Genomic DNA, 13,398 nt, shown 5'->3' on the forward strand with positions numbered 1-13,398 from the left:
GACAAAATATGCATCTGAATGTAAGGGGGTGAGAGACGACCCGATTTTTGTCTCAAACAAGCACACGTAAGTGAGTGTGTACACTGTACAGTATGTTATCTCTGGAAACACGGCAAGACTGAAAATGAATACCATTAGAACAATGTGTAGATGTGTGGTTGACCCACTGAGGCCTTGAGTGTTTTAAAATTCCTGTCCCAGGGTTGTAGTGTGCTGCCTGGGGCATGTTGTGTTTGAACTGTTGGGTGTGTCTTGCCGGCCTGGCTCTCTCTGCTCTGTCTCGACACACTGCACTGCACTGCACTACACTGCTCAGCCCAGCCAAAGCAAACAGCTCTACAAAAAGATGGCCATAACAGAACAGCACCTGGCCTGACCAGCACTCTGTAGTACACACACAGACTGCAGGACAGAAATGGCGCCTTTGTTCATGCATACTCGCATGCATGCACGTGTACACACACACACACACACACACACACACACACACACACACACACACACACACACACACACACACACACACACACACACACACACACACACACACACACACACACACACACACACACACACACACACACACACACACACACACACACAGTATGTACAGTGAGTCCAATATGTATTTGATCCCTTGCTGATTTTGCTGGTTTGCCCACTAATAAAGACATGATCAGTCTATAAATTTATGATAATATGTATTCAAACATGGAGAGACAAAATATCAAAAAGAAATTCCAGAAAATAACTTAAATTAATATATTTTAATTTATTTGTATTTAATTTAGGCAAATAAGTATTTGACCCCTCTAGCTAAAGAAGATAAAGTGCTCTGTGGCAATTCCCTAGTTGTCTAGCACTGAGGTCAGATGCTTCTTTTAGTTGATGACAATGTTTTTGCATAGTAGAAAAGATTTTTGGCCATTTTTCTTTGCAGATTATCTCTAAAACATGAATAGTTTGTGGCTGTAGCTTGGCAAATTGGAGGTTCAGTTCCCTCCATAGAATTACTATAGGGTTAATATTTGGAGACTTACTAGGCCACTTCACGACTTTAATATGCTTCTTTTTGAGCCACTCCTTCGTTGCGTTGACTGTATGTTGTATATTATTGTCATGTTGGGAGATCCAAAAATGGCCCACCTTTAGTGTAGTGGTGGAGGGAAGGACGTTTGCACTCAGGATTGCACATTACATGTCTCCCTCCATCCATTCGTTGACGATGTGAAGTTGTCCTGTGCCTTGGCCAGACAAACACCCTCAAACCATAATGATACCACTCTCATGCATGATGGTGAGGAAGGTGTTCTTGGGATCATAGACAGCAGTTCTCTTTCTCAAAACACATTGAATTGTGTTAATGCCAAACAGCTTGATTTTGGTTTCATCTGACTACAGCACCTCCTTATCATATCCTAAACCAGTCTGATATCCGTTGGCAAACCTCAGGTGGGACTGCACAGGTTCCTTCTGAAGTAGAGGTACCATGTGTGCACTACAGGATTTTAAACCTCTGTGGCATTAAGTGCTACCAGTAGTTTTCTCAGTGATTTTGGTCCCAGTAGCTTTGATATCATTGCCTAGTTCATCCCGTACAGGTCTAGAGTGCTTTCTTTCTGTTCTCATGATTATCAAATCCCTACAAAAGGTCAAATCTTGTATAGAACTCCAGACAGGCTGATGGATAGTCATTTTGTATTCCTCACATTTTGGAAGAAATGCATCAACAGTTGGGTCATTAATACCCAGTCTCTTTCTTGTGGCTTTGCAGCCCATTTAATCTTTGTTCAGGTCTAAAATCTTGTCCCTGATATCATTTGACGGCTCTTTGGTCTTCCCCGTGCTGGTGAGGTTGGAGTGTGACTGATTCACTCATACTATGGACTGATTCTGCTGATTCAATGTGTCTTTTATGCATGTTAATATGTACAGGTGTCTTTAATTCAGATGACAAGTTGATCGGAAGTGCCCAACTGGTCTGTGGGCCCGGAACTGTTATCAGTTGGCAGGGGATCAAATACTTATTTTGCTCGATGAAATGGAAATAAATTAATATATATTCTCTTCAGTTAATTTCTGGATTTTCTTTTTGATATTCTGTCTCTCCATATTAGAATACATATTATCATAACATTTATTGACTGATCATGTCTTTGTTAGTAGGCAAACCAACAAAATAAGCAAGGGATCAAATTGGACTCACTGTATCTACGCAAGCAGACACCTGCCGCTCACTCATCATACTCGCATGCATGCACATGTCCATACACACACACACACACAAAAACACACACACAAACATACACACAGTATGTATCTACGCAAGCAGACGCCTGTCGTTCACTTATTAGTAGGCTCCTTGTGAAACTCAGCTAGTGACATTTACCTTTTCAGATGTGCACCTTTCCTCATGACTTTAGTTCCTCCCCACATGACACCTCTGCAGTCACACCATGAATCGATTCCTCTCTCTCTCTCTCTCTCTCTCTCTCTCTCTCTCTCTCTCTCTGTGTCTCTCTGTGTCTCTCTCTCTCTCTCTCTCTCTCTCTCTCTCTCTCTCTCTCTCTGTGTCTCTCTCTCTCTCTCTCTCTGTGTCTCTCTCTCTCTCTCTCTCTCTCTCTCTCTCTGTCTCTGTCTGTCTCTGTCTTTCTCTCTCTCTTCTTATCTCTCTTGCTATTTTTCTTCCACATTCTTGCCTTCTTAGTCAGTGGTCTCCAAAGAGAAGCTATTTCAGTGTCATGATGGTCTGCTCTTTTCACACAAGCCCACAGCCATTCTTTTACCCTCCACAGATCTCTCCACAAATAAACTGAATACAAGTTTATTATTAGGCCAGTGGAGACCTCTGAAAATCAGTTTGAAATGTATGCTATGAATTCACAGATATTCTGCAGGCTGGTTACTTTCACATGTGCTGGGTAAAGGCACATGCTGTTAGCTTTGCACTGAGTAAAGGTGACTTTGAAGTTGAACAGCCACCAAAAAGCCCAATAATGATCATTGTGTTGGTGGCATATGCCATGGCATGGCCAATTTGTATATTTATTAATTTCTTGTCATGTGTTCCTAATAGAGCTGTTGTGTTGTGTGTTTCCCTCAGGGCGACATAGAGAAGGGTCTGGAGATGAAGAAGCTGGTCCTATCTGGCTTCCTGGCCAGCGAGGAGATCTACATCAACCAGCTGGAAGCCCTGCTGCTGGTAAAGACACAGGCATACATAAGCACGCACACATACTTGCACGCACACACACATTCATGCACTCTCACACACATGCATGCACATACGCACACATTCACACACACACACACACATGCACATATGCACACACATGCATGCACACAACAAGTACAAAGACACGCATGCACACACGCGCGCACATTTACACACTTGCGCATGTTTCCTCACGCGCAGATACATGTAAAATACACACACTCAATTAGGGTTAGGGTCATTCCACATCAATTCAACAGGAGCCCGCGCACTTAGGTCTCAAAAAAATCTGAAAAAATTACCAAATGTACCCATGGTACTTATGAGAAACACTGTGCATTTATTTGAGTGTAAGATGTATACTTTCCATGTTACAGCCAGTTTCACTGGGGGAGGGGGGTGCCCATTTTGTTCACACTCTCTTTTTTTGTCAAAGTTCAAAAGCCCATAGCTCAAGAACTAAACCATGTAGGAAGCTCACATTATGCATGCTGGTACATACAGTGGTGTCCATATATTTACATACCCCAGTAGAATATTTCGTTTTTCAGCATTTTTTCAGAGAATATGAATGATACCAATTTGAGATCATGTATGAGACTACAGTCAATATATATTTCATGATGTCATGGACCTATACAATGAGTTTAATGATAACATATGTCTTATATACACACAATCATGGCAAATCAAAGGGAATACAAAACTTTATGTAATAACTACAGTAATTATTCCCTTTGCATCTTTAATTCTGAGTGACTCAGCCTCTCTGTGATGGTCTTAAACCTGGACACTCATATTGTCCATCAGTATAATTAATTTTGAAATGTTCTTCCTTGTGTCGTTTTAGCTTATTTGTATGTTTATTACATTTCACTGATCCCCGTCCCAACTTATTTGAGACATGTTGCAGTTATCAAATTAGAAATGGGTACATACAGTCCCAGGAAAAAGTTTGTACACCCTTTGAAATTTCTTACATTTCTGTCAAAATTGATCATAAAACATGGTCTGATCTTCCCGGAAATCTCAAGAAGGAACAACCAGAGTCTGCTTTAATTAATTCCACCCAAACATTTACATGTTATCATATTTTTATTGGTCATAAGGCCATAACATTCACAGGAGAGCAGGGCATAAGTAAGTACACCCTTGCATTAAGTAGGTTTTAACCCTCAGTTAGTTGCAATATCATCAACCAGACTTGTCCTGTAGTTGCAGATCAGATTAACAAAACAATCTGTTTGTATCTTGTCTCCCTCTTCTTTAGAGAACTGCCTCTCGTCAGCAAGGTTTGTGGGATGTCTGGAGTGCATAGCTTTCTTGACTTCATGCCATATAATCTCAATTGTTTTTGTCAGGGCTTTGACTGGGCTATTTCAGAATGTGTATTTCATTATTATGAAGCCATTCTAAAGTCGATTTGCTTCTAAAGTATGGGTTGTTGTCACATTTCAGGACCCATACTCTTGTGTGTTTCAACTGTGTGACAGACTTCCTCACGTTTTTTCTGTAAAATATCACAATAAATTTGAGTTCATTGTTCCACTGATAATAGCAAACTGTCAAGGGCCTGAGGCAGCAAGGAAGCCGCATATAATGATGCTCCCGCCACCATACTCAGAAGAGGAGATGTAACCAAGAATAGCTAAAAATGGGATTAATTCTGCCAATCTAAAATTAATGGGGTTTCTGACCAAAAAAATATTGCTGCACCTTTGAGGTTTGCGAAAAAGCATTTATATGCTTCATAGAATTACTGCAAAATATTCTGTAGACCAACGTTGAAACCAAAGTTGAATTGTTCAGGGGAACACACAATGTCATGTTTGGAGGAGAACTGGAGAACCACACCTTCACCAAAACATCATCTCCACCTTTGAGTATGGTGGCGGGAGCATCATTATATGCAGCTACCTTCCTGCCTCAGGCCCTTTTCAGTTTGCTATTATCAGTGGAACAATGAACTCAGAAGTTTATCGAGATATTTTACTGAAAACAGTGAGATAGTCTGTCAAACAGTTGAAGCACACAAGAGTATAGGTCCTGAAATGTGACAACAACCCATACTTTAGAAGCAAATCGACTTTAGAATGGCTTCATAATAATGAAATACACATTCTGGAATAGCCCAGTCAAAGCCCTGACAAAAAACAATTGAGATTATATGGCATGAAGTCAAGAAAGCTATGCACTCCAGACATCCCACAAACCTTGCTGACGAGAGGCAGTTTTCTAAAGAAGAGGGAGACCAGATACATCCAGATTGTTTTGTTAATCTGATCTGCAACTACAGGAAACATCTGGTTGAGGTTATTGTGACTAATTTAGGGTTAAAACCTATTGAATGCTAGGGCGTACTTACTTATGCCTTGCTGTCCTGTGAATGTTTACATCTTATGGCCAATGAAAATATGAAAACTTGTAAATGTTGGGGTTGAATTAGTTAAAGCAGACTCTGGTTGTTCCTTCTTGGGATTTCCGGGAAGATCAGACCATGTTTTATGACCAATTTTAACAGAAAGGTAAGAAATTTCAAAGGGTGCACAAACTTTTTCTTGGGACTGTATGTCCTCGATTTTAACACTTAATATGTTGTATTTTCACTATTCTCCGTATAATGAATGTATTGAATGTTTTGAAAATTATAGCATTTTGATTTTATTCATAGTTAACCAAGTCTCCCAACTTCACCGGAGTTTTGGTTTGTAGATGTGTGTCAAAGTGTGTGTGTGTTTGTGTATGAATTAATTGAGCATGAATGAATTTTGCAGCTGGCCTCTAAAATGTTGTGTGTATAGGTCTCTGTGTGTACACTACAGTATGTGCGTATTGTGTATGTGTACATGGCTGAGGTGCTCTGTTGCTCTCAGTACACAGACACCACATAGAGCCACCACACCACCACCGCTGTGTTCACAGTTGCACCTGACCACTAATGCTGCTATGAGCTCAGCTCTGTGCTGCTTTGGCTTCTCTGTATGAATGCTGTAGGTCTGCTCAGTGTTCCCTTGCACAGTTTTAGCTGCAAGCTAGCACTTCCTGAGTGAAAGACCCAGTTGACGCTTGTGGGGATATATTTATGGCCCTGACTACTCGTCAGTGTTCCGCACCTTTCTGAGGTCACCCATGGCTACAGGACTCCACCTTTGTTTCGGTTTCTAAGCATTCTAATTATATCTGATAATCCTGCTGTTTAAGCCTCATTGTAGGGCAGCCATATACAGTAACTCTTCCACACCACATAGTTTCCAAGCTTTTAGAAGCTTTTCAGACCAAAGGGTTTTATGTATTTTTTAATTAATTTTAAGCTTCTGAAAAGAGTTTACAGTGAATAACAGAGCGTTATATGAAGATAGTGTGTACATATTGATAGTCTGTACATGTGTCAGCGATAGATGAAAAGAAAATGTATGTGAGTGTGAGTGGGTGTATGCGTGTCAGACAAAGCTAGAGATTCAATCAATGACTAACTGAATGATTTATTGACTTTATGGACTACAGTGTGCTGTGTTTGTGTTTACATGTTTGTGTGGGCCCCTTTCTGTGTCCATGTGGGTAACTATGTTGTAATGTTTGATAACCGTGTGAAATCCTAGCCTAGCAATCCTCCTCTGTTTACTCTGCCATGGAAAGCTGTGTACTCAGCATTGTTTACTTGCCGTTTTTATACTGTGTTTACTTCTCTCTGGCTATTTTGAACATTTTTGGGGTGTACAACTTGTGGATTTTTTTTTCCAGCTATTTATTTATTTATTTTAGTCTATGGAGATTTTCAGAAGGACGGTAAGGGTTTTAAGAGAAGATTTGGTAAGGGCACACACAATAGAGGCGGTGAGGTCTGGTCTGGACAGGATGGGGCATTGGGCAGTGCCAGGCTGGCACGCCTCGCCTCGGCTCTCCCCAGCAGAGACTGTCTGGCACCAGTCACTCATGCCAGTCAAGGCCAGGCCAGACCAGCCTCATGGCTACAAAGGCTTCTGGCTCTGAGTCTCACCCATCTCAACCCATCTCAACCCATCTCAACCCATCTCAACCCAGCCCAGTCCTGACCATGGCAGTGCCCTCTACCACTGAACTCTGTGTTGCCAGTCTGCAGTTCATTTTGCAGTGTTAATTTAACATTTGAAGAGTAGAATCAGCACAACGAGTCACCAGTAACTCATACTGTACCAGGCCAGCCTCATGGTGAGGGAGTGGTCTGTCACGGGGCCTCACCCAGCCCAGCCCAGCCCAGCCCAGCCCAGCCCAGCCCAGCCCAGTCATGCCCAGCGCCTAAGTGTGACAGTGCCCTCTACCACTGAACTCTGTGGAGCCAGTCTGCACAGTCAATTTTGCACTGTTCATTTAACACTCTGAGAGTAGGATCAACACTATGGCTGTTACATTTTACTCAATGTTACTTTGGATGGTTCAGATGGCAAACAGCCCTTAGCCTTGATGGACGATTGGACACAGTCTTGTAGACATGTGGGTAAATACTCTAGCTGTGGAAACGTTTAGGCCTTGTATGGCTACTTGGGGACTTTCAAAAAGAAAAAACTGTAATACGCAATTTTTTCCTTTCGGGTTTTGTCATAACAGGAAAAACAAACTCTGATATGATCTTTTTTTGCTGTTGAGTTAGTTAGGTTAGTTAGGATCGGGTCGCTGACCAACTACAGTCAGAGCACTGTAGGTGGACGGCATGAATCATTGCTTGCCACCCTTGGCCGCACGACACACACACACACACACACGCACACACACACACACACACACACACACACACACACACACACACACACACACACACACACACACACACACACACACACACACACACACACACACACACACACACATTGAGGCCGGTCAGCCTGCTGTAGTGTTGATGCTGATGGAGGCCAGTCGTGTGGTGAAAATCCATCACTGTTGAGCTCTCCCCTGGTGGTAGCTGGAGAGACTGCTGGTGTCCTTGGCTCTCACACAGCACGGCTCTCACATCAGCCCCTCTCCTTCCCCCGTCCTTCTCCTGTCCTGTCCTCCTTTCTTCTTCCTCTTGTCCTCTTTTTTTAAATATATGTTTTGGTCTTTTAGACTTTATTAGTGACAGGACAGTAGAGAGAGACAGGAAACATTTTGAGGAGAGAGACAGGGAAGCGTCTGCAAAGGACCTGTGCCAAAATGGCACCCAGGTCACCGGCGTAGCAGCCTAGTGCCCAGCAGCCCAGTAAGAGCCATGGTAGGGCCCTCTCTATCCTCTTTTGTCCTCTTTCTCTCTTCCCTCTTATACTCCCTTGTCCTCTCTTGTCCTTGTCCTGCGATCTTCACTCTTGTCCTCCCATCTTAGTCCTCTCTCTAGTCCTCGCAAGTTTGAAGGTTGAAAGAGTCTCTCTCTCTCTCTCTCTCTCTCTCTCTCTCTCTCTCTCTCTCTCTCTCTCTCTCTCTCTCTCTCTCCCTTATTTTTATACCATTTGATAATCTGCTCTCATCATTTTCTCTCTTCTCCTGTCCTCCCTTCCTCTGTTTGAATCTCCTCTTCCTCTGATCCCTTCATCCCCGCATCTCCTCTTCATCCCCTCATCTCCTCAACCTGTTTCTTTCATTCTCCTCTCTACTGTTGCCTGTTTTCTTCTTTCCCCTTTCCTCCTCACATTGGATTATGGCACTTGATGAAACTTAATGTACTCAGACTGTACCTCCAGCCTTTTATAAACCCCAACTCCGGTGAAGTTTGGAGTCTGGGACACTTGGTATATTGTGGATAAAGTTCAAGTTCAAGAAGTTTATTGCCATTTGGAAACATTGCATCTTATGTGCTATTTTGACCAATTTGAGATTTTCTGCAAATAAATAATCTAAATGACAATATTTTCTTTCGAAATTCGGAGGAAATGTTGTCTGTAGTTTATATAATGAAATAACAATGTTTGTTTTACTCCAACACATACCTGTCCATAGCAAAATCAGAAAAACTGAACATTTTGAAGCGGTCTCTCAATTTTTGCCAGAGCTGTATAAATCAAAGATCAGCTCTTTTGTCTTGGATATGTTGAGGTGCAGGTTAGACATCTTAGACCAGTTGACAAATTCCTACAGTACTGGACCATGCGTGGTTTCATGATGGTTCAATAAGCTTACCACGGCTGTGTCATCGGCATATTTCATTATGTGGCAACCAGGGTGACTACTAGTCTACTACGACAGCTGTCAGTATACAAAATAAAAAGCAAGGGTGAAAGAACACTACCTTGCGGAGTTCTGATAGAGGTAAGTCGCACATCTGACAAGATGTTGCCTACCTTCACCTGCTGTGCTCTGCCCTGCAGAAAGTCCATAGTCCAATTTGGCATAGTCCAATTAATCTATTTGAAATCAAAACAAAAGTATTTTATCAGTCTTTCCGTTAAAATGTGTGGGTGTATAGTGTTAAAAGCTGATGAAAAGTCAGCAAAAAGGACACGAGCATGTGTCTTAGGCCGGCCGCACATTGGCTTCGACAGCACTGCGGCGCACTTTGCTGCCGACATAATTCGGACCACCAAAACCCAATTTCACACGAATATAGCATTGAGAGTCAATGGGCGGCGCCGACAAAATAGAACTTGTCTCTAATTGCTATCCGACATCGGCGAATGTCCGTGGACATCGGCGCCAGTGTGCGGGGTTCTATTGAAAATAATGAAATCGAAATTTTGCGGAGCAGTGCGCAGCACTTTGTCGGAGCCTATGTGCGGAAGCCCTTAGAACCTTCCAGATGCTAAAGATAATCCAAAAGTGTGACAATGGCATCGTCTGTTCCTCTGTCACTCATAAGCAAATTGGAGTGGATCAAGGGCTTGATACCAAGAGTTGATGATGTGGGTCTTGACTCTTTTGTAACATGTTATTTTTTCATATTCATGAATATCCCCCAAAACAATAATTTTGGTCAGTTTTGATGGCTGATATGTTTTATTTGTACCGTTCACCATCTAATGTAAGAATCAGATGTTTTGAAAATAACAGTATTTTGTTGTTATTCACAATTTACCTAGTGTCCCAACTTCTATGGAGTTGGGGTTTGCACTTTCGATTTCAGTCGAGGTACACACTTAAAAGACCTATTAGAACTTCGGTGTTTGATACATTCAACACCTCTGTCTTTATAACGAGCCAAGGGCCAAAGACTTCTGTAGGCTGATTAGGTTGTGGCCACAGCTTGTGAAAATATGACTTGGCAGACTATTTTAGGGTTTTTATGATACTGTGTCTGCTTTTATGGACATCCATTCAAAGTCTCCTTTTCACCGCTGCCAACATCAAAACAAAGGCCACAACTTTCCATGCCTTTCCATGGCACAACTTTTCCTTTTATTATAGTGGCATATAAAAAGTGTGTGTGTGTGTGTGTGTGTGTGTGTGTGTGTGTGTGTGTGTGTGTGTGTGTGTGTGTGTGTGTGTGTGTGTGTGTGTGTGTGTGTGTGTGTGTGTGTGTGTGTGTGTGTGTGTGTGTCTGTGTCTGTGTCTGTGTCTGTGTCTGTGTGTCTGTCTGTGTGTCTGTGTGTCTGTGTGTGTAGGCAGGCACATGTGTGCACATGTGTTTGTGTGTGTGTAGGTACCTGTGCAGAGAGATGGAAATGAAAAGTTTCAGTGTACGTTTGTTTAGGTATTGTTTATATGCACATGTTAATAAATGGAGATACAGTATTATGTTATAGGGGCTCAATGAGGTTTTAGTAGTAGCACAATAGTGTGCAACCACAGCTAATGCCACAATTGTGTGGAATATTTTTTTTGCTTTTACTAGATTATTGAAGAAGCATATTCATTGCAGTACAATAATTACCAATTACTAATTAATTGTTTGGAATAAGCTGTGGTTGTACTAATTGACCCATTACTATTTTGATTGTTTAGAATAGTGTTAGAACTGAAATCATATTTCACATTTCTGCTTCTGCTCTTTCTCTCTACTCCTTCTCCACCTCTCTCTCCTCCCCCAGCCCATTAAGGCCCTGAAGGCGGGGGCTACCACATCCAAGCCGGTGCTGACGGTGGAGCAGATCGAGACCATCTTCTACAAGATCCAGGACATCCACGGGATCCACAAGGAGTTCTATGACTCCCTGCTGCCCCACATCCAGCAGTGGGACGACAAGGTCACCGTCGGCGACCTCTTCCAGAAGCTGGTGAGAGAACGTCATAGTCACAGTATCATCACCCCCCCACACACACACACACCTCCTTATCCACTCCTCTTCTCTCCAGAAGCTAGTGAGAGACCTTCACAGTGTCTTTTTCTCTGTTCTCTTCCAGAAGCTGAAATCCCATCCTCTCCTCTCATCTCCTCTCCTCTCCTCTCCTCTCCTTTTAGTTTAGGTTCTCCACAACTCTATTACACACAACTATTATTCTCCCCTTTCTTGGTCTTCACTCTCTGTTCCTCTCTCTGATGTTTGTTTCCCTCTCCTCTGCTCTTCTCTCCATCCTTTAAGTTTATTTTGTTTTGAGCTCATCCTTCTCTGATCTTTGTATGGTAGCCAAGAGAATCATTACCGTTGGGTATAAATCTGAAACCAGGTATGGGATAGTAAACTGCTGAAATATCCCAAGTGTCATAGCAATTTTGGGTGGAAATGTGGTAATTTCAGGCATATAATTATTCCTTTCTTGTTGCCCTTGTGCCATTCTGACGGTGAAATTTGAAACATATAATTTGAACAATGCCTTTCATTTACTGTTGAGTCGTGCAATAATGCTGCACAAAACACATGTTCAACTGAAGGTGTCCTTGTAAAGTATTTCCTTTCATCATCTTTTTCAGTGTCCACATAAGAGAGAGAGAGAGAGAGTTTAGAGAGGTGTTTAGGGTAAATGAGTGTTGTTTAATTGCATGCACAATCATGCCGGAGCCCTGTGTAATAATAGGAGGTGTGCAATCATTCTAAGCAGCCAGTGTCCTCCCTTAGCACTCATCATAATATGACGCAGGGAGCAATTATATAAGGCTGTGAGAAAGAAAAATGACTTCATTTTGTACAGTTAGTTACACATGAGACTTGCGTGTCTCACACTCAGTGTGTGTGCACGACTGTGTTTGCTGTGTGAAAGTGTCCTCAGGTGTCCTCATGAGTATGTGCGTGTGTGCGAGGGAGAGAGAGAGAGAGAGAGAGAGAGAGAGAAAGAGAGAATGTGCATAATCTGTCCTCAATGTGTCCTCAAGTGTGCCCTCTCAAAGGTGTGCTTATTGTGTTGCTAAGTTAATTAAAGTGTATCTCTTATTGATCACACCTTGGTTTGTCGTCTCAGCTTTACAGTATATACACCTCATGGTGACTCTCAGGCTGTGTGTGCATGCGTATACAGGTATTTGTCTTGTGTGTGTATGCATTTGATTTTTGTATAGCTATTTTCTGCCTGTAGAACACACATGCACACACACACACACATGCACACACACACACACACACACACACACACACACACACACACGCACACACACACACACACACACACACACACACACACACACACACACACACACACACACACACACACACACACACACACACACACACACACACACACACACTCATTAGTTGTAGATAAGTCCAGTCGATGTTTTTGCATGATGGCATTGTACCACATCCTGAATCCCTGCATAAACACACACAGAAACAGATAATTAAAAGTCTCGTTACAGCCTCTTCTACGTCTTGTCCTGGATGTCAGTACATCTAGGGCAGGCCTTTGTTATACTACCGTCTATTCAGTGCATTCCTTATTGATCCCATACGTTGAGAGGTCTCGACAGTGAAGACCTCATTCTGGCTCAGTTTACCTCTGTGTATTTGTGTGTATGTGGTGCCTGAGTGCGTGTCTATGTACATGAGTGTGTGCGTATGCTTGTGAATTTCCACCCATGTGCATACGATTGTGTGCATATGAGTGCCTGTTCATGTACCCTGTGTGTGTGTGTGCGCGTGCGTGCGTGCATCCCCGCATTTTTGTGTAATTAGTAAGAAGTAGCTTGCACAGCACAGGGAGGAGTCTGACGGTGCTTGGGAGTCTGTCTGTCCCTCTGTCTTTTTCTCTCCACTACTAGCTCAGACCCATCCCAGGTCCTGATTGCCTCACTAAATTGAATTAGCGTGTTAGCGTGTGTGGGACCTAGCGTTGAATGGGATTAGAGTGATCAGTTAGCCAGCCAGCTACACGGC

General features: G+C 42.6%; 1 protein-coding gene across 5 annotated transcripts in view; it reads left to right on the forward strand.

Moving 5' to 3' along the window:
* The window catches only part of abr (ABR activator of RhoGEF and GTPase), a 258,788-nt gene that overhangs the window by 115,459 nt on the left and 129,931 nt on the right, over positions 1–13,398 (forward strand). For all 5 annotated transcript variants that reach the window (XM_063204117.1, XM_063204118.1, XM_063204120.1 and 2 more), the window contains 2 exons: positions 3,104–3,202; positions 11,182–11,367. In XM_063204117.1, coding sequence (XP_063060187.1) covers positions 3,104–3,202; positions 11,182–11,367 — 285 coding nt within the window. The remainder of the gene's footprint in view (positions 1–3,103; positions 3,203–11,181; positions 11,368–13,398) is intronic.

The sequence above is a fragment of the Engraulis encrasicolus genome, chromosome 7 (assembly GCF_034702125.1).
Source record: "Engraulis encrasicolus isolate BLACKSEA-1 chromosome 7, IST_EnEncr_1.0, whole genome shotgun sequence".
In the NCBI taxonomy this organism is placed as follows: domain Eukaryota; kingdom Metazoa; phylum Chordata; class Actinopteri; order Clupeiformes; family Engraulidae; genus Engraulis; species Engraulis encrasicolus.